This window comes from Mesoplodon mirus (assembly GCF_964341445.2).
Source record: "Mesoplodon mirus genome assembly, chromosome: 15".
Classification (NCBI taxonomy): Eukaryota; Metazoa; Chordata; class Mammalia; order Artiodactyla; family Ziphiidae; genus Mesoplodon; species Mesoplodon mirus.
Window position 1 is genome coordinate 26,097,189 of NC_138991.1, and position 25,308 is coordinate 26,122,496.

The 25,308-nt window shown below is 49.4% G+C and overlaps 1 protein-coding gene across 1 annotated transcript in view; it reads right to left on the reverse strand.

Annotated features, from left to right (window-relative positions):
* The window catches only part of DNMT3B (DNA methyltransferase 3 beta), a 37,212-nt gene extending 20,204 nt beyond the window's left edge, over nt 1-17,008 (reverse strand). Inside the window, exons 1-5 of the mRNA XM_082643750.1 lie at nt 16,900-17,008; nt 3,752-3,914; nt 2,763-2,824; nt 1,136-1,243; nt 98-223 (exon numbers count right to left, since the gene is read on the reverse strand). Coding sequence (XP_082499876.1) covers nt 98-223; nt 1,136-1,243; nt 2,763-2,824; nt 3,752-3,908 — 453 coding nt within the window. The 5' untranslated portion in view covers nt 3,909-3,914; nt 16,900-17,008. The remainder of the gene's footprint in view (nt 1-97; nt 224-1,135; nt 1,244-2,762; nt 2,825-3,751; nt 3,915-16,899) is intronic.
* Between the last annotated feature and the right edge of the window lie 8,300 nt (nt 17,009-25,308).

Here is a 25,308-nt window from a genome sequence, read left to right on the forward strand (position 1 = left end):
CAGGTTATAACAGCGGCCACTTTCCATGGTGTGGTGAGAGGGGCAGATCTTCCAGTTAGAGACTGGGGGCAGGGGTCTGAGCATCCGGGGAACCAACCCTGGTAGCTGAGAATTCCACGGGGGACTCGTCCACGTGGTTGCGGCCCTGCCGGCCTCGGGTGGAACGTGGGGAGGGCCTGAGCCTCTCCCGGCTGGAGGTACTGTTGTTATTTCGGGTTCGGACCTGGAAGCAAGAGAGGATAAGCACGAGGCCTTTGGTGAATGGAGGCTGGGGTCTTAGACAGGGGGCCCAGAGGACTGGGCTTGAGAGGCAGCCTCAGGCCAACAGAAGTGAACAAGGTGGTCTAGCAGGAAGGGATTCTGGACTGGTCACTTCCCACCCAGAAACTCCCCAGTTTGTGGGATAAGGGATCAGGGTGGCCAGCAGGGCTGCCTGACAATCTACAACAGGTCCCACTCTGCCTGGCACAGCTGAAACTGGCACCTGCAAATTGAATTGAAAAATAAAATCCAAGTTTACTCTCAACCAAACACTTTTCTTTTCCAAAAGCATTATTACTATTGTTGCATTCCTCCCGAAGGTACTGGATCATCAAGACGGATGAGAAGCCCTTATGCTTCCTTCTCAAAAATGGCATGAACTTGGGTGTTGCAGACCTGTGTTCAAATCCTGCACACAAGAGTTAATGTTTAACCTTGAGTAAACTACCGGCGTCTTCTGTCATCTGTAAAAAAACGGGATGATACACATCACATGGGTGAGATTATCAACTGCACCTGCCATGGTCACCAAGTGTCAGCCTGCTTTCTAACAGGCTGGGTGACCATGAGCAGTAATTGCCTTCCCGTTTCCAGATTTTAAGTCACAGAATCCACCTACAGAAGCGACTCCCAAAGGTAACTGGCAGTTGAATCATCCACCTGCAAACTATCACCCTTGGGCACTTCTTAGAGTTCTTCCCAAAAAAGTAGAGAACTGCCATGTGAAAACCTTCACAATGATAATTCATGAGCTTTGCTATCATTTTTCAATTTCAAAACATTTGTTCAAAGTTCCCCCAGGGAGATCCTGGACAAGGTTTTTAATGCAGGCTGATGTGTGGTTGAAGTGCCTTGGCTTAGGGCTGGCACTTACAGCTGGGCTTTCTGGCCGAGTCCTGGTTTCACGGAAGAGTTTTGGCATCACTGGAGTATCGGAGCCATCTCCGTCTTCCCCTTCGCCATCTCCATTGCCCGTCAGATCCTTTACAAATGAAACATTATGAATTTTAGGATGTCATATAACCAAAATAGTTTTAAAATGAAGAGCCAATCATATAGAAAACAATCATAATATTGGTCTGAGTGACTTTAAAAGATTTTCAACCTCATTTGTTCAAAAAATATTTTGCAGTGGCTTACCACATGATCATGAATTCAAGATCATGAATTCAAGAGAAACCTTGGTGGAATTAGAAAACCAAAGAAATGGTGTCAATGCAAAGTGCATCGTGAAGCCTTCCGTGCCCACACCATGGTTAGACTAGCTCACTGTGCGCAGCAGGGAGACCTAGGGAGACCTAATCTCCACAATTAACAGTGTCTGGGAGAAATCACAGGCTCAAGGAAGATGCTTCTTGCTACAGTGACCAAGAAGAAATGGCGCCAATCCTGTGTCAAGTCAAATGGCGCCAATCCTGTGTCAAGTCCCATGTTGCACACCAAACCCAACAAAAACTGAGCATGAGAACCAGAGCAGTGGTGAGTGGCTCGAGGTCTTGCCGGAATGTTAAGAACTTGACTTTCACTTGCCAACTAAGGCCTCGAGTGAGTCCGTTCCTCTCTTTAAAATTGGTACAGTGGTTCTTCCCTTATAAGGGAAGAACAGGCTTATAATGAGCATCAAATAATGCACGCTTGCCCAAGGCAGGGCACAGAGGAAGTGTTCAGAGACTAAAACAGCTGTTCTGAGCCTCTGATCCAGCACTGTCCCTTCCCAGTTCCCCACACAGCTCTCATTCCTCATCATATGGGTGCCCACTTGTTGTCCTCCATGAGGATAAGAGAAGCTGTATGAGGGTAGGTTTTCATTGGTCCACAACTTTTGTCCATAACTTTGTCCCAATGCCCGACACTGGTTCTTTGAAAAAGTAACCAAATTGATAAAACTAATATGATTAATAGGAAAACAGAAGGCGTAAATGTCAGGAGTGAAAAAAACATGGAAAAACTATAACTTGGAAAAAACTAATCAAGCAGAAACACTGATATTGCAATAAGTGGTAAAAGATATTTCAGTGATTGTTGAAAATCCACTAAAACAAACCAGGCAAATTCTTTCCAATGTGAAAAAAAAAAATCCTTGAGGTCACATGGCCACACAACCTTGCTATCAAAGAAATAAATCAAAATATATTACAAGAAATAAATCATACATTCATTTTACTCATGAATAGATGCTAAAGTACATCCAATTTAAAACATACCATGAGCAAGTTGGACTCATTCCAGGAATAAAAGGACAGCTTGCTACAGTAGAAATTTATCAATGTAATTGATCATCCAGATTGAGAAAAAAATAATTTCAACAACTTGGCAAATAACAGCAGCAAACGGCATCCTAAGTGAGGTTGCTGGAAGTCTTCTGTGTGCCTAGCAATGTTCAAATTCCTCATTCAACAAGTATTTACTGGGTACCAATTTAAGTGGGCCTCAGGTTCCCTATGTGATGCAAACCAAAGAGAATTCCCCTGAATCCCAAAAAGTGAGAGTGGAGCAGGTACCTGAGTATAACTTAGCAGGCTGGAGACCTCCCTCTTAGACAGTCGTGAGCTTGATCTGCGGCCTGTGGAGGAAAGAACCAAAGTCTGTTGAGGAAGGGGCAGCCGCCAGCCTGTCCTGGTCTCTTCTCTGGGCTGTGGCCTGGGGTCTCCCTAAACCCACTGGCATCTTCAGGGGTTAACTCCTAACCCCTCGGGACCCATAGTCCCCTCAATGTATTAGTAAGGAAACAGGACCCAAGGCCTGCATGAAATATAGAACCTGAAACACTACTGAAGGTACTCCTGACACGTTCCTTCCAGAACTGTGCTGCCCCAGTCAGTGGTCACTAACTCCACTTAAATGAGCATTCCAGCGCCTGCCATCGCAGCCACATGAAGTGCTCACATGTGGCTCCTGGCTGTTGGGAGTGAACAATGCAGAAAGAGAGCACTTTCACCCTCTGGAAAGTGCTATTGGACAGCGCAATTTGAGTTCTCAATAGCGGGATGGGACAATACAGGGGTTTCCAAACCAGCTGGGCCAGAAAATCTCAGTGGGGAGGATCCCAAGGGATCTGATCTGGGAGCAGCAGAGGGGAAGGGAGGAGAGGGTGGGATTGGCAGCAAGCCTTAGATGCTCCCTGCCTGAGTGTATTTCTTCCCATAAAAATCACAGGCCCAGCTGCTAGGGGAGAGGGGTACTCCTGTAAAAGGGCGAAAAACCTCAGTCTATCTATGCCGCGACCACCCCCATGTCTGGAAAAGAACAAGGGTCATCGCCTTGGGGTCACTTGCTCAGAGTCCCAGCTGAGGTGACGGGAAAATAGGGAGGTCAGGGGCTCTGCCGCCATCCTCTTCCCTTCCCTAGAGCTTCCCCAGAGCCGTGGTATGAGGCTCTTGCCCCACAACCTGCCTTGAGCCTGCTCGGAGGCTCGTGTGCCAGCTGTGGTCCCCAGTTCCTGCCCACCCGTCCTCCCCACAGGCCAGGCCACCTCTTCCACCTCTGCCACCTCTGATCTCCGGGGTGCTGATAGCCTCCAGGATTGGGGGCGAGGGTGCGTCCTTGGAGTCAGAAGACTGGTCACTGCAGCCCCCGTTGGTGAGGATGGAGTCGTCCCTCCTGCTGGCGTCCTCCTCTCCGTTGAGTTGTCTGGTGTCTCCCTTCATTGTTTCCTGCGCGAGGGCCAGAATGAGGAGGGTAGCAGGGAAGCAAGGGCACAAGGGGGCAGCACGCCCCCAAACCTCCCGCCAATGGCTCCAGGTCCTCAGGCCAAGAGAGGCCCCATGACTTGTCCTCAGGGTGATACTCCCGCCCAAGGACCCCGCCCAGGCTGCCCCCCATAGCCTGCCCCCCTCACCAAACTCGGAGGATCGGGACTTGGTTCCATGTGGCCACTCGACCTGAAGGCTCAGAAGCCAGCACCCAGGACAGAGGAGGGGGCTGGGCCGTGGTATGAGGCTCAGGCTGCTCTGTGCAATTAGCCGGCCACTTCAAACAATGCCATCTAGGGCCTGCCTGCCCCGGCCTGCCTGCCGCCAGCCTTGGTCCCCTCTGCCCCTGGCCCTCTCTCCCTGCCCAGCCTCTGCAGGGCCTCAGGAAGCCAGTGCATTATTTTCCCTCCTGACCCCTTTGTTTGCTCTCTCCCTTCCCCTCAATCTCCAGGTCCTCTTCCCACCCGCCCCCTCCTCCCCCACAGAACAGCTTCTCTCCTCTCCATGGCAGCACAAGCCCCGCCCCACCCCAACCTCAGGGGCCCATTGGTCTGCTGGCCTGTCGCTCACTCTCCTCCTCCCTTACCAGCTGGGGCTCAGAGCACCAAGTTCCCAAGAAGGGAAGGGATGGAGGAGACACAGCGGGAAGGACTGGGGCATTTAACAAGGGGCATGGCTCCCCATCTGCTCCAGCCACACCCCACCTCTGGGCCTTTGCCTCCCCACTGCTGCCCACCCTGGTATCCGCACCATCACTAGGCTATTCAGCTAAGACCAGCTCGGGCCAGGTCTTCAGGGATGGGCCAGGTCTTCAGGGATGCGTTGGAGGGCTGTGCGACCTTCGACCTGGCCCACTGCCTGCGACATGTTGGCCTCAAGAACCTGCACCTTGCTCTCATTTATTCCTCCTAATGTGACTGTGGGCCCATTTTATAGAAAAGGAAAACTGACACACAGACCTGATTGATTAGTCTCCAAAGTCAAAAAATCACATGTAATAGACCTGAAACATTGTTAATCAACTATACTCCAATATAAAATAAAATTTTTTTAAGAAACCACATGTAATCAGAAGGGTGAGGCCCCCAGGCTCCCATTCCTTTGTTTACCCCAAACAGCTCCAGTATTTGGTGCCACACTGTCCTGTCCTGGAACCCTGCTTGGGAAGTTTCCCCAGCAAATGGCTGCCTATGGGGTCTGATCACTGCCAGCCCCTATTCCCCATCTTGGAGACTCACCACATGGTGCCTGATGACCAAGCTAGCCTCCAGGGTACCTTCCAGATGTATCGTCTAGGCTGCAAGCTGCAGTGGTGACGCTGGCACCATACCCACCAGGGGGCGCTGTGGGGCTCACTGATGAGGCCTGCAGTGCCCCACTGCGGATTTGCGATGTCACGTGGGTTCTCAATTCTGTCCTCTGCACCGGTCCATCCCCCAGGTGTGGGTGTGGGGCAACTAGACCTCTGCTAGTCCCCATATGGACCAGGGACCAGGGAATCACCCCGGAGCTGGTTAGAACTGCAGAATCTCACCCACCTACTAAATCATGATCAACATTTTCACAGGATCCCTGGGTGATCAATATGCACGTTAAAGAAACACTGCCTTGGGAATTCCCTGGCAGTCCAGTGGTTAGGACTCAGCGCTTTCACTGCGGGACCCTGGGTTCGATCCCTGGTGGGGGAACTAAGATCCCGCAAGCCACTCACGGAGCCGCCAACAAAAAAGAAAAGAAAAGAAAAGAAACACTGCCTGGGTCACAAATGTATACACTGATATAGTTTAACCACCCCATGTGGCCCAGGGTATGTATGCAGGTTCACAGTTCCTGGTGTTTTCTCTCAACACATGTTAAGGATTCTCACCAGCCCCAGGGAAAAGGAGGAGCGCCTGACCCAGCTACTTCTCGGCCCCTTTCACTCTTAAGCCCTGACCCGGAAGAACAGGTTGTCTGACCTATGGCCAGTTCCTGTGAGTCCAAGTGGCCAGTATCCCAGGAAATCTGCTGGAGTGTGGTTCAAAGTAATGATTAATTTCCAGCGTTTCGCCTCAGGCCAAACCAGTGAACTAAATAACTTGGGTGGCCTGGCAGGGGGTGGGAGGCTGGGCCATGGGGTACAAGTTACCAGGAGGGTCCAAGGGGAGCTCTGTGAAGGGGGGAGGGGCAGACAGGGATTCTAGTGAGGAGCTGGTATCAGGTCAGAGGCTGAAATCAAGGGACAAGACTTCCCTCTCATCTGGGACCCAGGATTCCCTCAGACAGCCCCCAACTGGATCAATGGGAGTCTCCCTCCTAGACAGACCCATTTGGGGCCTGCAGCCTGGAGCTGACAATGATTAACTATGACTAACCACCCTCAGGCTTCCCCAGGGCCTCAGCAGTGCTAACTTGTCCACCAGCCTGCCAAGAGGGATGGACAAATGAGCAGAGCTCCTTCCCAAAGCCAGATCTCAACATTCAGGAAAAATCCTGCCCCTAGAACCAAACCCATGGGCACTGGAGGAAGACTCAGGAAAGGAAACCAACCAGCTGTGTCACCAGCTACCTGGGTACCCTGAGGTGAGCTGGGCATGTAAAATAATTACTTCTAGTGGCATAATTCAATGTGATTTCATTAAAAATTCCTTCCCTGTAGTTTTCATTACCCTGGATTTGCAATGACATTACCACACACACCAGCGTCCAGAACTGGCATGATTGAAAGATGCCCAGCTCGGTTTCTCTCCCATCCAGGTTATACACAAGGCCAGAGATCCAGCTCCAGGCGTGTGCTGCTGCTGGTCCTCAGCCTGGAAGCCCTCCCCATCTCCCTATCACATACTCAGATTTCAAAAACCACAGTTCAAAAGCCAGGAAGGGTTCTCTCATAGGCCTCTGCTTCAAAAAGTGATAATCTGGCCCTCTCCATGTAGATATACAAATCCTCTCACCTGATCATTTTTTTCGGCGTTTACTACTATATGCCAGGCACCTTTTTGTGCTTTACCTGTATTAATTCATGCAATCCTTACATGAGGTTCCTATTATTACCCCTGTATAACAGATGGGCGAACTGAGGTCAGGCAACATAATACATACTTGACTGGTGAGATTTGTTTAAAGGTGCTCAGAGTCCAGGGAAATTAAATAAGAACACACGAATTTTAACTACATGCTCTTGGCAACAGGGAGAAATTAGCACCCCGCATTGGTTTGTAATGGTAGATACAAATCTCCCTCATGAAGCCGTTTGGCTTGTAACGAGTCAAAATTGGCATTTCCCAGATAACATGGCCAACACAAGTCAGCTGCTTCATCTAGACCGATGGTTCCAGCGCTGGAGGATAAACTGGCAGAATTACCTCCCTGACAGAGGTGGCGCCTTCCTAAGGGATTTTTCGGAGGGGCTCACATACCAGCTTCAGGACAGCCTTGCCAATTGGCTGTTCTATCAGTTCCCAGGCCCCTACTGTAAGCTAAAGGCAGTACAAACCTCTAACCCCTACCCCATCCTGAGGCAAGTCCTCTCATCAACCTGCTGTCAACAGGCTCAGATGAATTAAGTCACCCAGCAAAGTGGCAGCACCGAATTCATGCCCAGGCAGCCCTGGGCACGTGCCTGTAACTGCTGTGCCCGAGACACGCTATGAACAGTGCACCATCTATCCCAGGGGCTACAGGAGCCCTATGGCTGAGGGACATGATACACCAGCTGAGCGTTCACCTTCACAGGAGGTAGTGGTCCATCCTCGTGATGCAGGTGAACTCTGACCCTTTCCCAGAGGCTGGGGTCCAGCACGTGACTTGGGGTGGGCAGCAGTGCTGGGTGGGCTCACTAGCAAGGCTCCCCCTGCAAGGCCCTGCCTCATTAGTGCAGGGTGCTTGTGTCCCGACTGAACCAGGTCAGACGTGTCCAAATGCAATGTGGCAGACAGAAGGGTGGGTGGCACCCCTAATTAGACTCAGGGAGGAGGCCCAGGGACTCCCCAACCCAGCTATAAAGCTGAGAAGTGATGTCACTCACTTCTTCCAGGCTGGTACCAACAGCAGAACTATTTCCCTGGCACCTTGTAAATGTTAACGCATTACTTAAATTCACAGTGCAGGAAGTGGCGGATGGTGGGCATGATGGCAAAGTGGTGGAAGGGGGGAGGCCACTTGGACATCCCTGTCCATGGTTAGTCCACCCAGGGCTTAGAGATTTGGTGAAGCAAAAAGGGAGAGGTTGAAAGATAATCCCACCTCCCCCGTTTAAAAAATTCCTTCTCAGCCTGTGGGAGGGATATCTTGACTCCTGACTCCTGCCCTTATTAAACTACTCAAGCCTTTCTTAGCTGTTCCCCAAAAATAGCTGAGATGGAGCAATCAATATGTACCTCATAAAAAGAGCTACTCTTATGATCCCCATTTTGCAGATGAGTAAACAAGCTCAGAGGAAACAGATCAGCAGATTCCTTGCTGAGGCTTCCAGAGTGACTAAGTGATGGAGATTGAGGCTTTAGTCCAGAAGTCAGATCTTACACACATTTTAAAACGATGAAGTAAGCACAGTTATAAAAGGTAAGCCCTGGAGGGACAGCTCACCCAGGTGAGTGGAGAGGGAGGCAGCCAGGCAGCAGGGACAGTACCAAGTCAAGGAGGCCAGAAACAGGCTGCCCACCTGGCTGCACACAGAGCACAGGGTCCCAGTTCAGTGCCTTTGCCTGATCAGGGATCTCCACTAAATTCCATAAGAGATCAGATTCACAGGAAAGCGGGAAGAAAAAGTCCTCACTGTCTTCCTCAAGCCCCAGTTTTATAGTCTGTGAAATGAAGTGACCCCACCGAATTCCTAGGTGGTTGGTGCTACAGATCCCAAAGTAGATGACAAAACCTTAAAACCTGGAGATTACGCTTTCTCGTGTGCTGTCTTGCCAGACTTCCCAGTTCTGCCTCACAAAGGGAAGCATCCCTTCATCCACGATGATTCCGAAGTCTGGAGAGTTGTTCAGTGCCTCTGGGTCATGGCTACATGCACCACTGTCATTGTACAGTGATAGCTGGTCCTTGGCATATTTATCAGAATCATCATAAGAATTGATCCCAGCAGGGGTCAAATTGGATAAGTAAAAAAGTTGACTATGAGGATGTTCCTTGCAGCATTGCTCATTAATAGCAAACTACTAACAAATACCTGGATGTTTGTCAATGGACTGTGGTAAAATCATATATCATTACCTTTTAGATAATTCACAGGAAAACCTAGGAACGTACAGAAAGATCTGAAATGATATGGCAACTTAAACTGGAGTTTAGAGTCAAACTTTTTACCCTATGTAAACAAAATGCAAGCAAACAGCCCCCTTCCCCTACAAGTTATTTGGGAAGCCCTAGGAAGGACGTGCAGATGTGGACAGGGAAGCCACAGGTCACCCAGAATGACAGGTGGGGCATGATGAGACGCAGAGGATTCTGGGAGCTGCCATGCCCACTCCTGTGGCCTTGTCCGCCTTGGCAAAACCAGAGCCAAAGCACCCTCTGCTCTCTTCCCAAGGGGTAAGGGAAGAAAGGAGATCACTATTCTGAAAAACTACCCCCTCAGTTCTGCCCCTCACAGCAGGCTGCACCTGTTGCTTCAGCCTAGTCTTAAATCTCAGCCCATCTACATACCAATGCCATGGGGATATTGATTCAGCCTTGAAAATGGCAATCTGACAGTATGATCTCACATGCCAAGTGTCTGCATCCCGTTACACAGGATTCTACTGCGAGGAATTGACTCAGCGCAAAGCTCTCACCAAAACCTGTGAGCAGGATTGGCACTGCCTTTCTTTGCTGTAGCAAAAGCTGCAAACAAATGATCAATAGGAGACTGACTAAATTATAAGCAGCCACACCAGGGAGACCACTGAGAAGCAAAGAATGGGGCAACTGTTGCTAGATGAAGCCATGTAAAGTGAAAGTCTGCTCAACAATACAATCCCATTTGTTAATTCATTACTATGTGCATTAAGCAAAGTTCCTCCAGCATTTTTCCTCTAACTGTAAAAAGTTAGGTATCTCAGGAAGGTAGCTTGTGGGGGAATGGACAACCATATCCCCATGTTACTTTCACAATCAGAAAGTCAACTTTAAAATGTCACTGTCCAAGAAACATTTCTTCCTTTGAAAATGTTCAAGTTTAGTTAACCTGAAGTTATTTGTATATGGTTTGAGGTAGGGATCTCAATTTTCCCTACAAGGAAAGCCAGACACATATAATAACTAGTATGTCCCAACTCCACCTCTTTTATAAAGTTCCTGTATATAAATGGGATCTCTCTGGGTTCACTCCTCTTTTTGGTATTTACCCCTTGCAAGTTCTTTTAATTGTGGTAGCTTTATAATAAATGCTCATACCTGCTAGGACAAGCCTGCCAACCTTATTGAGAAATTTCACTGATTTTCTCCTTAAAGGTCTTGAACATCCCTTAGTTTGGGTTTTCTTTTTTTTTTTTTTTTTTTTTTTTTTTTTTTGCTGTATGTGGGCCTCTCACTGTTGTGGCCTCTCCCGTTGTGGAGCACAGGCTCCGGATGCGCAGGCTCAGCGGTCATGGCTCAGGGGCCCAGCTGCTCCGCGGCATGTGGGGTCCTCCCAGACCAGGGCAAGAACCCGTGTCCCCTGCATCGGCAGGCGGACTCTCAACCACTGCACCACCAGGGAAGCCCCAGTTTGGGTTTTCTTGTTTCTAGTTCCCTCTTCTGGTCCTTAGATTTCTTTTCTAGGGAGCTTAGCACTGCACATTAGACATCATTCCTAGTTGTTTCCTTGAGAGGACTTACAGATTAATCAGAAAATTAGTCCTTGAGCATTACTTATTTTTTTAAAAGACAAAAAAGAAAAACTAGGTACAATGTATGAGGGAAGTGGGGAAAGTGATGAAAAGGTATGAACTTCCAGTTATAACTAAGTCCCTATGTTATGTCCCTATGTATGTTAATATGTATGTAACTAAGTCCCTATGCATGTTACTATGGGATGTAACATACAGCACGGTGGCTGTAGTTAACAAAATTGTATTGTATCTTTGAAAGTTGTTGAGGGTAGATCTTAAAAGTTCCCATCACGGGAATTCCCTGGTGGTCCAGTGGTTAGGACTCGGGGCTTTCACTGTGGGGGCCCGGGGTTCAATCCCTGGTCGGGGAACTAAGATCCTGCAAGCCACACAGCGAGGTCAAAAAAAAAAAAAAAGTTCTTTTTTCCCAAGACAAAAAGTTGTAACTATATGTGGTTAAAATGGAATTGCATACTAAATTGGCTTTTTTATAAAAGCCCATGATATCTCACATCAACAGCTTTTTGAAAAACTAGCCACAATTACCTGGTAGGGGTTTGGGCCTGCCCACCTCAACGCAGTGGTGAATCAGGCCTGCAGACAAAGCAGTCAGCAGACAGGTAACTCCAGAGCACCTTAACCCAGCTGCATCCTGCCAGTTCTGTAGGTCTAAGCCAGGTGGAGGAGGCAAAGGGCTCAGAAATTTCACAGCATTTCAATGCAGATTCCACTCCCTGCTAGCTGTGTGGCCTTAGGTAAGGGTGACAATATTTAATATTGAGCAGTTACTCTGTACTGTGCTTTCAGCCCAACACACATAACATCCTAGGACAGATCAGGACCCTGGAAAAGGCCACTCTTATCCATTCAGATAAGAGTTCCTGCTATGCTTCAGGAACCATGTTCATTCAGCAGGAGCATCAAAGGCAGGCAAGGGCCAGCCAGTCCCTGCCCTCATGGGGTTGAGGTTAGCAATTGGGGGGTAGGGAGGGCCAGGGGACAGTGGAGATAACAAGGTAGGCTCATCCCCAAAACCTGTTTTGCTCTTACACTACAGAGGACAAGATTTCACCCACACCTCTATGTACATTTGCTCAGAATTTTCCAAATCCTATCATCCTGCCTCCCATATAACCCAGAACAACCCGGAAAATCCCTGCGGACAGCACCTGCCTGTTCAGGCATCTCGACTACCACTGCATTTCTCACCGTGTCCCAGGTGAGGTCTCCTGCTCACCTGCGGTGTCCCATCTGGGTTTCAGTGCCGCAGCTACAGGACACTCAGGCTTGACGGAGGCCTGCTTTTGCTGCTTTACTCAAGTTGCACAGCACACATTCATGGAGCCAGGACGTCAGGGGCCCCAGCACTGTGCTGAGGAATGGGAACACTGACAAAGAAGGCATCATCCCTTCTCCAGGAGCTGAAGTGCAGTGGAAGGCCCCGGCTCTGGCCCCAGCATGCCACCATTTGCTACAGGAAGCAAACGCAACGGGAAATAAATGCTGCTTAGGAAGTGCAGTTAACCTCAGAAGGTGGGGCTGCAGGGAGGGATGGAAGAGAAACAGGTAGGCAACCAATTCTCCACCCGGGTTGCAACACAGGAGACCTGATCAGGGGGAAGAGATTAACACCAAACTGAGAACTCCCCGGTACCTTTTTCTCACAGCCAGGCCTGTACATCTCTCTGGGCAGCACACTAAAGATTCCTCTGCTCCGGGGAATAAGACAAACCAATATATCAGAGAACTTCCTTCAGATTTTGGGAGACCCAAAGACATGTTCAAGTCCCTGTCCCACAAAGAAACCCTCCAGTTTAAGTCCCACAGATAATTTCAGTCTCTCTCAAATATGGAGATAAGTTTCAAAACTTAAATATGAGAAATGAAAATGGTAAAAACAAACAAACAAAAAGACATACTCAGAAACATTGGAAGGGGCACTAAAAGCTAAGTGAAGATTCTCAAGGAGATAAGGGATGTGTCCAAAAAACAAGATGAAGACATCATTACAAATGGAATTTGTAGGACAAGAACCCTTCAAAACATAAAAGCTGAGGACACCAGAAAGCAGAACTTAAGGACAAATGGCCAAAATTCTACCAGGCCAGGAGGCACCACATCTGATAAATAAGAGTTATAGAAAGAGTAGAAAAAAACAAGGGATGTAATGGCTCAAGGAAATTTATTCCCTCAACTTCGAGAGAGGAGTCCCCAAAGATGTTGGGCCCACTCCTCCCGTTATCTCCTCCTCCCACACACCTGGTCAGCATCAACCTGTCCCCAAAAGGAAATTTGTTGGTCAAGAACATTTCCCCAGGGATCCCTCACACCCATCAATTATCAGTCATTTCTGAAAATGCACTTCTAACTTCCTGCTCATCACAATCTTTCAATAGCTAATTCCATCTGCTTGGGAAGCCGGCCCCAAAGGTGACCACAGTGCCCTCGGGCACCTTCCCCAATTGAGCACCTTTTCTCACCACTCTGTACTTTCTTTGTGTTTCTCATCCCTTCACTAAGGAAGGGCTGCTGGTCCTCTCTACACTTTTCTCTACTTCTAGAAGAAATTGAGGGGACCCCCTCCCCTAGTGAAAGCAAAACATTCATTACGTTGGGACTGTGAGATTATAGGCCATGACCCGTTTTTTTCTTGGCATCTGAAGATGGTAAATTTGATTTTCATTTGTATCTAACACAATAAAAGTCATTTTTTGAAATATTCCAATTCCCTACACATAACAGGTCCTCCTCACTTTTTGCTTATCCCCTGAGGAAAATCTCAGGAATGCTAACCAGGATTGTTTCTCTCAAGACGTAAATAATGACCACTTGCTAATATTTCAGTATTTACCACATAATGCGACATTTATTGAATCCTCAGTATGTGCACTTTTTAATCTATAGCGTCTCAACTGACTTCAACATCCCCTGGAACTGGCCAACAACACAGCCCTATTTTACAGATGGAGCAACTGAGGCTCACCACCAGCTTATAAACTGAGTGAACAGGAATACCAATCCAGATTTGATTCCAAAGCCCAGGCCCCGTGAGTGTACTGACTCCAATGACTAACATGACCTAGAGCATAACAGGCTTTTTACAACACTTAGGGCCCCCACCCAACTCATTTTGTGAAAGAGCACCCTAAGGCTTCCTAAGCTAAAAGGCCCCTGGATTCCATTTCATCCTCCTACCAACTCTACTGGGTGTGTATGTACTTGTACCCACTTCACAGAAAGGTAATCCAGCACAGCAGCCCCATGTGTGGGCTCCCTCTGCGTTTACCAGGCCACTTCCCTCCAGCCACAGCCAGACACATCTGAACACCTGGACTGGGCTTGTTCCCTTCTGGAAGGACAAACTCTTGTCCTGGGATACGGGCAGATATGAAAGTTCTGAAAAGCACTAACCGCCAAGCTGCCGAAGTACCTGGATCTCCGAGTTCCATCAGCTGCAAATTTTCGGCCCAGTGAGAATATCAGCCCATCACTTTACAAAGAGGGTGCCGACACCACGAGGAATTCTGTAATCCTCCAGCCCTGGTCCACCATGAAACTGAAAAATCACCCTAAATTCATGATTTTAAAACTCACTCAACACTAAGAGTGGGCCTAACCTGAGATCCTGCCTGTACCTCTCAAAGGCTGAGGTGGAGGCACTTGCCATGCTGTTGCACCAAGAGGAGTTTCAGATTTGGTGAGGACCATCTCAGGTGAAATTGCAAAGTATCTGAGCCTGGAGGTGGGACAGCTGGCAGGAAAGCTGGTCTGAGACAAAGAAGTTTTCTGGGAAGGAGAACTTGCCCCAAACCACCCCCCACCCCCCAATCAGGAAGCTTGCAGTAAGAAAGCCCGACAGGCCCCTCTGGGTTGCAGGCCCCACGTGGCTGGAGGAGAGGAAGGAGGGGAAGCAGCTTCTCCCAGCCCCACCTCCCTTGCTCCTCCCCTTCGCCCCCTGCAGCTCCCAGATACCCTCCTCCCCTCCTAGCCAACAGTGCAAGGGGTGGAGGTACTGCAATGGCTCTAAGGAGCGGGATGCAGCCAGCCCCAGCCCTGGGCCCTTTGTCTCAGCCTTCTCCACCCCAATGGGGAAAGGGAAAGGATCTCACTTAGCTCCACGCCTTCAAGGTAGGCCCCAAGCTTGGGCGGGGGTGTAAAAATGGCCCCAACCCATAAAACAAAAACATGTTCCTTTCAAAAAGGAACAAAGGCACTCCTTCCTGCCAACTCCCAAATTGAGGACAATGATTTGGAAAAGCTTTCATAGCTCAGAGGAATACCTTGGTGGAGGAAGGCAGGAAAGGAGGGGCCAGCAGAGGTGCCTCCCTTCATCCCCAATTCTCATTAATGGCCACCCTAAAAAGAGGGGCTAGCGGTTAATTACTACAATGTCAACATTCACCACCTGCTATGCCAAGCACTATCGCATTGAGTCCTAACCCAAGCCTAATGTGATAGGGGCTATTACCTCTGTCAGACATCTGAGGAAACACTGAGGGTGAGAGGTTAAGTCACGTAAAAACTAGTTTCGTTCTTACACAAATTGGGGTTATCAGTACGATTGTTCCTATTTCACAGATGTAATAACTAAGGAACACAGGGCAACAGATTTACAGGGACAGATTTAAACACATGCCAAAGACCTATGCATTCCCCTAAAAGAGGGCAGCCTGCTTAGACCACACACTAGATAATGATGCCAAGAGTGGCAAGCCTTTATTGAGGGATTACTGTATGCCAGCCCTATAAAAGAGGTAGCGTCATCTCAACGCTGGGAGAATTAAGTCTGCACCTGGGGATTCCAATGGCTGGGGTGCAAGAAGTCACAGCAGTCCTGGTGGCGGAGGGCAGAGGCAGGTCGGCGTCCTGGGCCCTGGAAGCAAGGGCCCCACCAGGGATACCAAAAACAGTTACCACCAGTTCACCAAAACTCACAGCATCCAGAAATCAGGAGGCGGAAAGTCAGAAATCATAGTCTTGTCCTTAATTCTCTTTAATTCACACACATCTCAGCTTGAAGGGATGGGGAAGCACAATGGCCCAGCCAGCCTCTTTCAGCCCAGATAAGGGGAAGGAGGCCAAGTGGAGGCCCAGGCCTGGGGCTGGGCCCAGAACTCCTGCAGCCCTTCCCTGCCACAGGTGCGTGACTCCAACGGGGAAAACCCAGGCCCAAGAGCAACTCTGTTGCTAACTTGCTAAATCGGTCGGCTCTTTCCCAATTTCCACTAGCCCTGTGAAGTGGGGCTCAACACCCACCCTCCCTCGCCGAACAATCACACGGGCACGGAGGTACTGCTGAAGTTTTCAGGCTCAGTTTACAAGTTTGGGAAGTGGGACCAGACTGAGTCTGGAAGAGGGGAAAACAGAAAGTGAGCCCCGAGGGCAGGCAGCGTGGCCGGAGTAGGGAAGCGCCGCCCCGGACCGGCGCCTCCCGGGCCAGGTGTGCACAGGGAAAAGGCAGCCTCTCCCGAGGGCATCCCGGCAGCCCCGCAGCGCCTCGCTCTCCGTAGCTCATCTAGGGAGGACCCCGCGAGCCCGCCCCTCTGGCACACGCCCCCGAGAAGCGCGCACACCCCGGCCCACCTGTTCGCCCGCACCCATCCACAAGCTCTCTCCTAGCCCTGGGACGGAAAAGGAAAAAAAAAAAAAAAAAAAGTCCCTCGGATGAACCCCCAGGTACAAGTCATAAAGAACGGACGCTCACCTCCTTGGCCGAACTCTCTTCTATTCCGTTCTCCTCCCCAAGGAGGCTCCCTCTCAAGCCGAGGCCAGGTAAGAATACCCCTCCCCATTAACTCCACTTCTCTCCAGTGGGAGACCTCCTCCCCTCGGCTCTAGACCCCAGGAAGGCCGCCCATCGCCCTCCCTGGGGACGAACCTCTTTGCTCCTCTGCGTCTCGGGAACACAGCAAGTATCCCTTCCACTCGTATCGCTGTAAGACACATGCTCCCCGCCCATTTTATCCTCCTTGCCCGTTTCCCCCAAGTAGGATCATGGACTTCTCCTCCCCAAGCATGCCTGGTCTCCAGCCGGATGGGAGCCGCCTCCCCAGGAGGTCCCGGAACGGGATTCCCTCCCTGCAGTCTCGGGACCCCGCCGCTATGCCCTCCCCCACCAGCCCACGGAATCCTCGGGCTGGCGAGCCTCCCCGGGGCCACGGGGCGCTCACCTGCCGAGAGCCTGGCTCGGGCGCGGCTCCGCGGTCGAGCCGCGGATCCGGACAGGCTGGCGGGAGGCCGGCGGGCGGCCGCGCAGGGCGCTCGGCTAGCGAATCTCCGGCGCCGATCGCCGAGCTACGTTTACTTGGCCACTTAACCCCCGCGCTGCCGGCCGGGCGCGGCGGCCGCCCGCTCGCCCGCCTGCCGGTGGGCCGGTGGCGTCCGTCGGGGGGCGCTCGGGGCGTCCACGCGGGCTGCGGCCGCCGGGCCGGGGGGGGCGGCTGCTGCGAGGAAGCGGCGCGGGCAGGACCGGGCAGCTGGAGTGGGTGGGGAGGGGGCGGTGCCGAGTCCCCTTGTAACCCCGGCCCGAAACTCGCCCCGCCCCCGCCCGGGGGCGCCCCCGCCGCAGCCACTCAGAGCCGGACCTCGGGCGCGGGGGGCGGAGGGCGGGGACGAGGGAAATTTGAAATCACTCCGGAGCCACCCCTCCGTTCCTCCTCCACAGGCGCCGCCTCCCGCCCCCCCGGCAGGTTAAATCACCACCGGGATAACAGGCTTTCAAGGCGACCCCGCAGACGTCCCCCAACCCTCGAGACTCCTACCAGGGCTCGTCTTCCCCGCCCCCCACTCCGACCACGGACACAGACGCGCAGGTCTGGATGCGGTGGCCCAGAGAAGGAAGAGCCCCCACCGGAGTCACACAGCAGCCGGGTCTCCCCTTTACCCCCACTCCAGCCGCAGTGCCACCTGGGCCCTGCGGTGTCCCCGCGGGTCAGTCACCCCGCTCTGGACCCTCGGACTAGTCCTTCCTCCCTCCCTCCTACCCCGCTGGCCCTTTGTCGGCCATCTTGAGGGGAGGGGAGGGAGAGCAGAGGAGCGAAGACAGTCGGGTCCCTGGCTGGGTTCTGGGGTACAGCTGGCATCACCCGAAGGGGAAGCCCCAGTCTGTTAGAGGTCTCGACGGCCTCTGCCCTTCAAGGGGCATTGAACTATTGGAAAACAGCACTTCCTGATATTTCTCATAGCTGGTATTTACGCTGACAGTATTTATTTGTTTACCTGCTTATTGTGTGTCTCCAGGTATGAGACTGTGAGGGCAAGGTCTCAGTGTGTCTCAGCACACAGTTAGATGCTGAATAAATGTTGAATGAATGAAAGAACAAATGAATGATGACAAGATGGCCCACAAAGGCCCTAGGTGAGCAGGCTCCAGCCTGCCTTCCCAGGCGTCTCCTAGCCTCGCCCCTCCGTCACTTCATCTAATCTTCTCACCTCCTTGCTCTTCCTCAAATACATCAAGCATGTTTCTGGATGTTCTTTGCCCAGATCTCTGCACCATTCAGTTTTCTCCCAAAATGTCACCTTCTGGAGAGATTTTTCTGACCACCCTGCCTGAACAGTCTCCCCTCCTTCACTCCTATTTCATTCGCTTTGTAGCACGTATAGCCATTTGTAATTGCTTTGCATATTTCCTTGTTTACATCTTTCTTATTCTTGTTTTACACACACACACACACAAACACACACACACACACACACACACACACACACTGTGAGCTCTACTCCATGAGGGCAGAAACCGCATCTGTCTGTCCTGTTCCAAGCTCTGTTTCTACTGCCTACAAGGAGGAGTTCAATACAAGTTTGTTGAATGAATGAACACGGGTTTCCTGACTCCTGGGCTCCGAAAACCACAGCTTTTTCCCTTCATCTCTTACCAGGTATTTGCAAATGAGTAAGTGGTAAATTCTCTGGAAGCCGCAAACGTTTCTAAACTTACTGGATCTTGTTCTACCTAGGAACCCAGAGAGAGGCTAAGGAGATACGAAAGTGAAATGGGCTCAGCAACCAGGAAAGCCTCATGTGAATGAGTGGCAGGAACTCCTTGACCTTCTGGCACAAACATCCAAAATTGGGTTCCAGTCAGTTAGTGCAGGAAGAAGATCTCTCAAGAGGGCCTGTGGCTTGTGCCCACCATCTGTGGTAAGTCTTCAGAGGAAAGAAATTATATGAAGTTCGTGGGCCTGTGGAGAGGGCTGCTCGGTCTCTGTTTTCTGATCCATAAGCTAAGACCTGCCACATGGCAAAGGATGTCTGTGTACCACCAGGAATGCCTGGAAGGTGTAGTTAAGACGCCAAAGAGTAGGGTTTGGGGGGACATGGCAGGCATTTCTAGGGACAGCAGACCACCTAACTCCAGGAAGAAAAGCATATAAGGTCTGAATAAGCAAATGGTCTCTGTCCTGTCATTTGGAAAGGAGGTGAAGGGAAAATGGCATGGTTCCCCATGGCACAGGACTTTATAGTTTGCAAAGTTCCTTGGTCATATTTACCACCTCATTTGAGCCTCTCAGCCACTCCACGAGGAGCCAGGGCAAGGAGAATTGGGGGCCCCATTTCAGATGAGGGGACTGAGGCCCACAGAAGAGAAGGGCTTGTGCAAAGTGAGTCAGCCATGCAGCCTGACCTTGACTGAGCATCTGCTATGTGGCAGCTACCTGGCTAGGAATTCAGACAGGAAGGTTCAGAGCTTACAGGCTGGTTAGGGAGTGTCAGGCAAGAAACACAAATAAACAAACCAGAGAAAGTCGGGTGTGGATAAATCTGGGAAGAAGATATTGTAAAATGGAGACTGGAAAGACATAGCCAGGGGAAGACCCAGGTCAGGATCCAGCCTGGCATGTGGGAGGGACAGCCAGGGGGCCAGTGTGGCCAGAGCACAGGAAGTAAGGAGGGAAAAAATAACAGGGGGGCCGTGTCCTGTGAGACCTGGCAAGCCATGGTGGGGATGTCACCATTTGAGCCATGTTCTGACTCAGGTGTTTAAAACAGACCTGAGTAGGGAGGTGGATGGGGAGAAGTCTGGTGCCTGATCTGGAAGACTACGGATGGGGCTGAGAGCAGAGGAGGTGGAGATAAGTGACTGGATTTGGGATAGATTGTAGAGGATGAGCCAAGTGGTATTGCTGGCTCCAGTGGGTAAAGGGAAGAGTGATATCAAAGATGACCCCTGGGGTTTTAGCCTGAGCACCAGCGCGAAGGGTGGTGTATTTACCTAAATGAGGAAGGCTTGCAGACTGTGGATTTGGAGGGGAGCACAGTGGGTCTGCCTTGGCCGTGTGAATGTGGAGTCACAGCATGGACTGGGTTGGCACCCAGGACCCCCAATTCTCTGTCCACTGCTCTTCACACTCTCTGGGTGGTAGGGTGTGCCATATACATCTCCCACACCACACCCTCACCCCCAGCATCCATTCTCAGAGGGACTGACCCCAGGTCCAAGAGGGAGACCTTTCATCAGATACTGTGATTTGAATCCAGCCTCTAAGACCATGTGAATCTGATAAATCAGTCACTTTGTCTCTCCGAACCTCAGTTTTCCTCAGCCACAGAGAGAGAAGACTTCAGGGGATTGCTGCTGGGACCATTGAATGCATTTAAATGAACACATTGATGCTGGATTACCCAGTTAGGCAGACAAGGCTTTGGGCCCCAGTGAAATATTTTTAAGAAAGATTTTGCCTTTTATTCTCCCAGACCCCCAAGATTTTGCTTTTTGATATTTAAAAAATATATATAGATGTTACTACATACACACAAACCTTTTTTTCTAGATAGATTTCAGATTTTCCTCTGGTTGCATACAGGTGCAACAGTGCTTACTTAAAAATTTATTGTAACAGATCACAATCATTATGATGTGATGGCAATCAATATTTATTAAGGAAACAACAAAAATTCTGTGCTTAAAGGACATTTGCTTTGTCATCAAAAAAACATAGATAAGAGCATGTTCTTGCTCTTAGGAAATAAACACGGAAGTATTGAGGCATAAAGGGGCACAATGTCACCAACTTGCCCTTCTATGGCTCAGAAACAATAATATGCATATATATGGGAGAGGGAGAATGGAAAGCAAATGGGGCAAAAATGTAAGCAAATGGAGAATCTGGTTAAAAAGACATTCATGAGTTCCTTGTGCTAGTCTTACAACTCCTCTATAAATTAGAGATTATCTCAGGTAAAAAGATTATCTCCCCCCAAAAAAGATTAACATTAAAAAGAAAAAACACGTACATACATACATCCTTGATGCCCTCATGCTAATAAATCAACACATTGATGGACTTTTACCTTTGTTGTGATTAAATATTATATTTGTATAGAATTATACCATCATCTTTTCAGCTTTTAGAGCAGCTACAGGTTTTTAATAACACTTGAAAAGTGCCTGATGAGCAGTTAACTTCTCCATATATGGTCAGTATTTTATGAGCAAGTGACTTCACCTCTCTGTACCTCAAGTTCTTCACTTGTAAAGTGAAGGTAGTAATAGTACCATGTTGTGGGGTTGTTGTGAGAATTATATGAGTTAATACATGTGAGGCCAACTACTGAGCCCGCACGCCTAGAGCCCGTGCTCCGCAACAACAGAAGCCACCGCAATGAGAAGCCCGCGCGCCACCAATAAGAGTAGCCCCCCTCCTCGCAACTAAAGAAAGCCCGAGCACGGCAATGAAGACCCAATGCAGCCAAAAAATTTTTTTAAAAAGAAAAAATACACGTGAGGCATTTTGAACAGTGCCTGGCACATGGAAACCACCATAAAAGTGCTTGTTAAATTAAAAAAATACACTGTTATTGGTAATGAGTACTTATTTCACCACGCTCCTGTCTGTCCCAGCTCATGGCTGGTGCAGAGATGAGCATTCTCCCTGCCTTCTCAGGGACATAGCCCTGTCCCTTGGGTTCCCAGCTGCTGAGGCCAGCCCACTTCACCTCCACAAGCCGCGTCTAGCATGATGAGCTCCATTTTACAGTCGAGGAGACCGAGGCTCTGCACGGTGAGGCGGTTTGTCTGAGCCACAGCCGGCTGGTGGCAGCTCAGGGTCTAGACTCCTGGCTCGACCCCCACGACCTGTGACCCCCCCCGCTCCACGTGTACTATGCTAAGGAGTTTGAGCCTCAGTCTTCTTCCCCTTCTAATTGGAATAATAATAATAGTGATGCCTACTTCCCGGAGTGACCGCGGGGATTCGCAGAGCCCATGTATGTGAAAGAACCCCATTGTAAGGTACTCAGTCTTAATTGCAGTGTCATTATAGGCCACGTTCATTTGCAAAGTGGGTTCCTCACCTTTCATTTTCAACAGGAACACCCAGACTCCTTTCTGCCACGGTTGACGATGGAAGGAATTCTTTTCTGCTTTTTTAAATCCCCAAATGGGCCATTGAAATAGTTGCTTTAAATATACCTGCCTAGATGAGTGCACAGCATCTGGCCAGGTATTATTCTTTATAATAAGTCTTATTAAATAAGCGTCTTAGGGGGAGTTCCCTAGCGGTTCAGTGGTTAGGGCTCCACGCTTTCACCGCCAAGGGCCTGGACTCAATCCCTGGTAAGGGAACTAAGATCCCACAAGCCGCGTGGTGTGGCCAAAAAAATAATAAATAAATAAATAAATAATCACATTAACAGTAGCTATTGTATCGAGAAAATACCGTGTGCCAGTCACTGAGCTGGGGGTTTTACACGTATTACACGTGGACTTTCATAGCAGCCTTATGAAGTAGGAAGGAGTGGTATCTGCATTTTACACACGGGGAAACTGAGGTTCACAGGTAGAGTGATTGTCCAAAGTCATACTTCCAGGAAGTGTGTTGCAAACTCGTATTAGATACCAAGCTATGGTCTTAACCACTTTGCTACCCCATAAAAGGCTTAGCACGGTGCCTGGTAAGTGCTCCTTAAATATTAGCTATTGTTAGTATTCTTATTACTGAGTAGGAGGCCCTTAGGAAAATGAGGCTCAGAAAGAAGCAGTAACTTGCCCAAGGTTACACAGCAAGTCACTGGTGGGCAGGAGGTTGGATCCTGAGTCTCCTTAGGTCCTAGAGCCCTTTGCTCAATGCACAGCTCCACGACTTTCCTTTGCCTGGGAAGGTGAATCCGCCCCATCTTCTGAGCCAGGAAAACTATCCTGAGGCTTTGCTCCTGACATCTCCCTTCTCTTCCTCCTAGTCCTCCTCCAAAAAAAGGAAGTGCCCTGGAGTGGGGATGGGGGTTGGGATAAGAAGTGAGGTATACCCTGCCTCCTTGTCCTGACAGCCCACCCTCTCCATCCCCTGCAAAGCCAGCTTAGAAATTCTTTCCTTGTTACCCTCACTGAATGGGATGCATTGGAGGAGGAGGGGTGTGGATATTTATTGAATCTCTTGTAGTAGGACTGCGGATAAAACAGAGAACAAAAACAGACTCCTTCCTGGTCCTGTCCTCCTGGAGCTTACAATAGAGTGAGTAAGAGAAACAGACATTAATTAAATTTATCTCATGAGAAATTATGAGATTACAGTTGTGTTAAATGCTAAGAAGACAAGCACAGGGTATAATAAGAGGAAGGATTTTCAGTGACGGGGCCTGAGAAAACCACCCTGGGAAAGTGGTGGCCAAGCAGCAATCTGAGGGAACACAGCAGTTAGGAGGCTACAGGAGAGGAAAGTGTTTGGGGGAGTGAGACCAGCACTTGCTAATGCCCTAGAGCACAGGGAACCCGGTCCCCACAAGGAACTGAGGGGATGCCCATGTGGCTGGAGCAGCGGAAAGGAGGCTGGAATCTGGTGAAGAAAGCAGGGCCAGGTCATGCGGAGTCATTGGAAGGTTTTCAGCAGGCAGGTTAGTAATGTGATCATATATGAATGAAGAATTTTGCATGGTGTCTGGTACAGTGGGAGCTAGCAGAAAGCAAGAAAGCCCTCCCTTGGTAGGGGAGGGATAAATTGGGAGATTGGGACTGACATATACAAACTACTATATGTAAAATAGATAACTTAATAAGAACCTACTGTGTAGCACAGGGAACTCTACTCAATACTCTGTAATGGCCTATATGGGAAAAGAATCTAAAAAAAAAAAAAAAGAGTGGGTATATATATATGTATAACTGACTCACTTTGCTGTACAACTAAAACTAATACAACATTGTAAATCAACTATACTTCAATAAAAATTTTAAAAGAAAGAAAGAAAGAAAGCCCTCCCTTCATTCTGCAAGTCTCTGGATCCAGATAACATTTTATCCCCTTTCGCCAGACATCAAATGAATGAATGTTCAAGTTATTCATTAGTAGTAGTAGCAGCAATGGTAACATTACTCCTAACTTGCCTCCCCTGAATTACCCAAGATGATCATTTTTAAAAGGTATAAGATGTGATTTAGGAAACGTAGCCCTACTGTCCGCTGCCCTGAAACACACTCCTCAAAGTGGTCCTTGTGAAAAGAAACTCCCGCAGAATTGTCCGTAATTGGTCTTTGTGGCTTTTGACTGAGAGCCCAGGCCTAAACCACTGATGGCTTTCTCCATCCTGAGCCTTAAAACAGATCGGGGGACTTCCCTGGTGGTCCAGTGGTAAAGAGTTCGCCTTACAATGCAAGGACACGGGTTCGATCCCTGGTCGGGGAACTAGGATCCCACATGCCGCAGAGCAACTAAGCTCACGCGCCATGACCAGAGGGCCTGCAAGCCTCAACTAAGATCTGACACAGCCAAAAATAAAAATGAAATAAATAAATAAGTAAATAAATAATAAATCTTTAAAAGAAAAACAGATCCGATGCCTTACTCTTTAGAGAGTGCCCCACGGCCCCTCCAAGTTTTGTGATGATCATGAAATGAGGTAACCTTGATTTTGATTCATCCACAGTTGATAGGTTTCTAGTGTTAGGAAGCTCTTTGTAAAAGTCTTGTTTCTGCCGCTTGTTACCTGGCCTGACAAGCTTACCTGTCTGAGCTTCACTCGCTCCATCTATAAAACAGGGGCTGGTGAGGATTGAAGGGGATGATGCACAGCCTCACATATGTCCTCACGCACAGCAGCACAGACTTCAGCCTCGAGTCCTCCCTGAAGAAACGTCAACTGAGACTGTAGTGGTGATGGGGACAGGGAATACAGGTGCCAAGGAACAAGGCCATGTTCACTGTTTGCAAGTTCCAGGCCCTAGTGCCCATTCCAGCTGCATTCTGGAGCCTCCAGGAGATAGATGTCTGTCCTCCCCCGTCCGCTGTCCAGGTTCCAGGGTTGCCACCTGAAGTTCCCGTTTGTTTGCTACTACCAGACAGATGCCTAGGGATCCTGTTGAATTATAAAGTGTTAGTCCCCCTACCCCACTACCCTCAAGCCTCTGCTTAGAACTCGTACACAGGTTGCCCTCAGAGCAAAAACCAAAGTCCCAGAGGTAGGGTGAAGGACATGTTATGTTGTGTGTGTATCACATTTTGCCCTTTCCTTGGTCAACCCAAGGGAAAATGGCCGTGTCAGCACTTATGACTCTGTCATTCTTTTGAAACTGTTTCACAGAATTCCACAGTATGAATGAACTGCAAGTTATTTAACAGTTTACCCTGTTAATGGACAATGAGTGT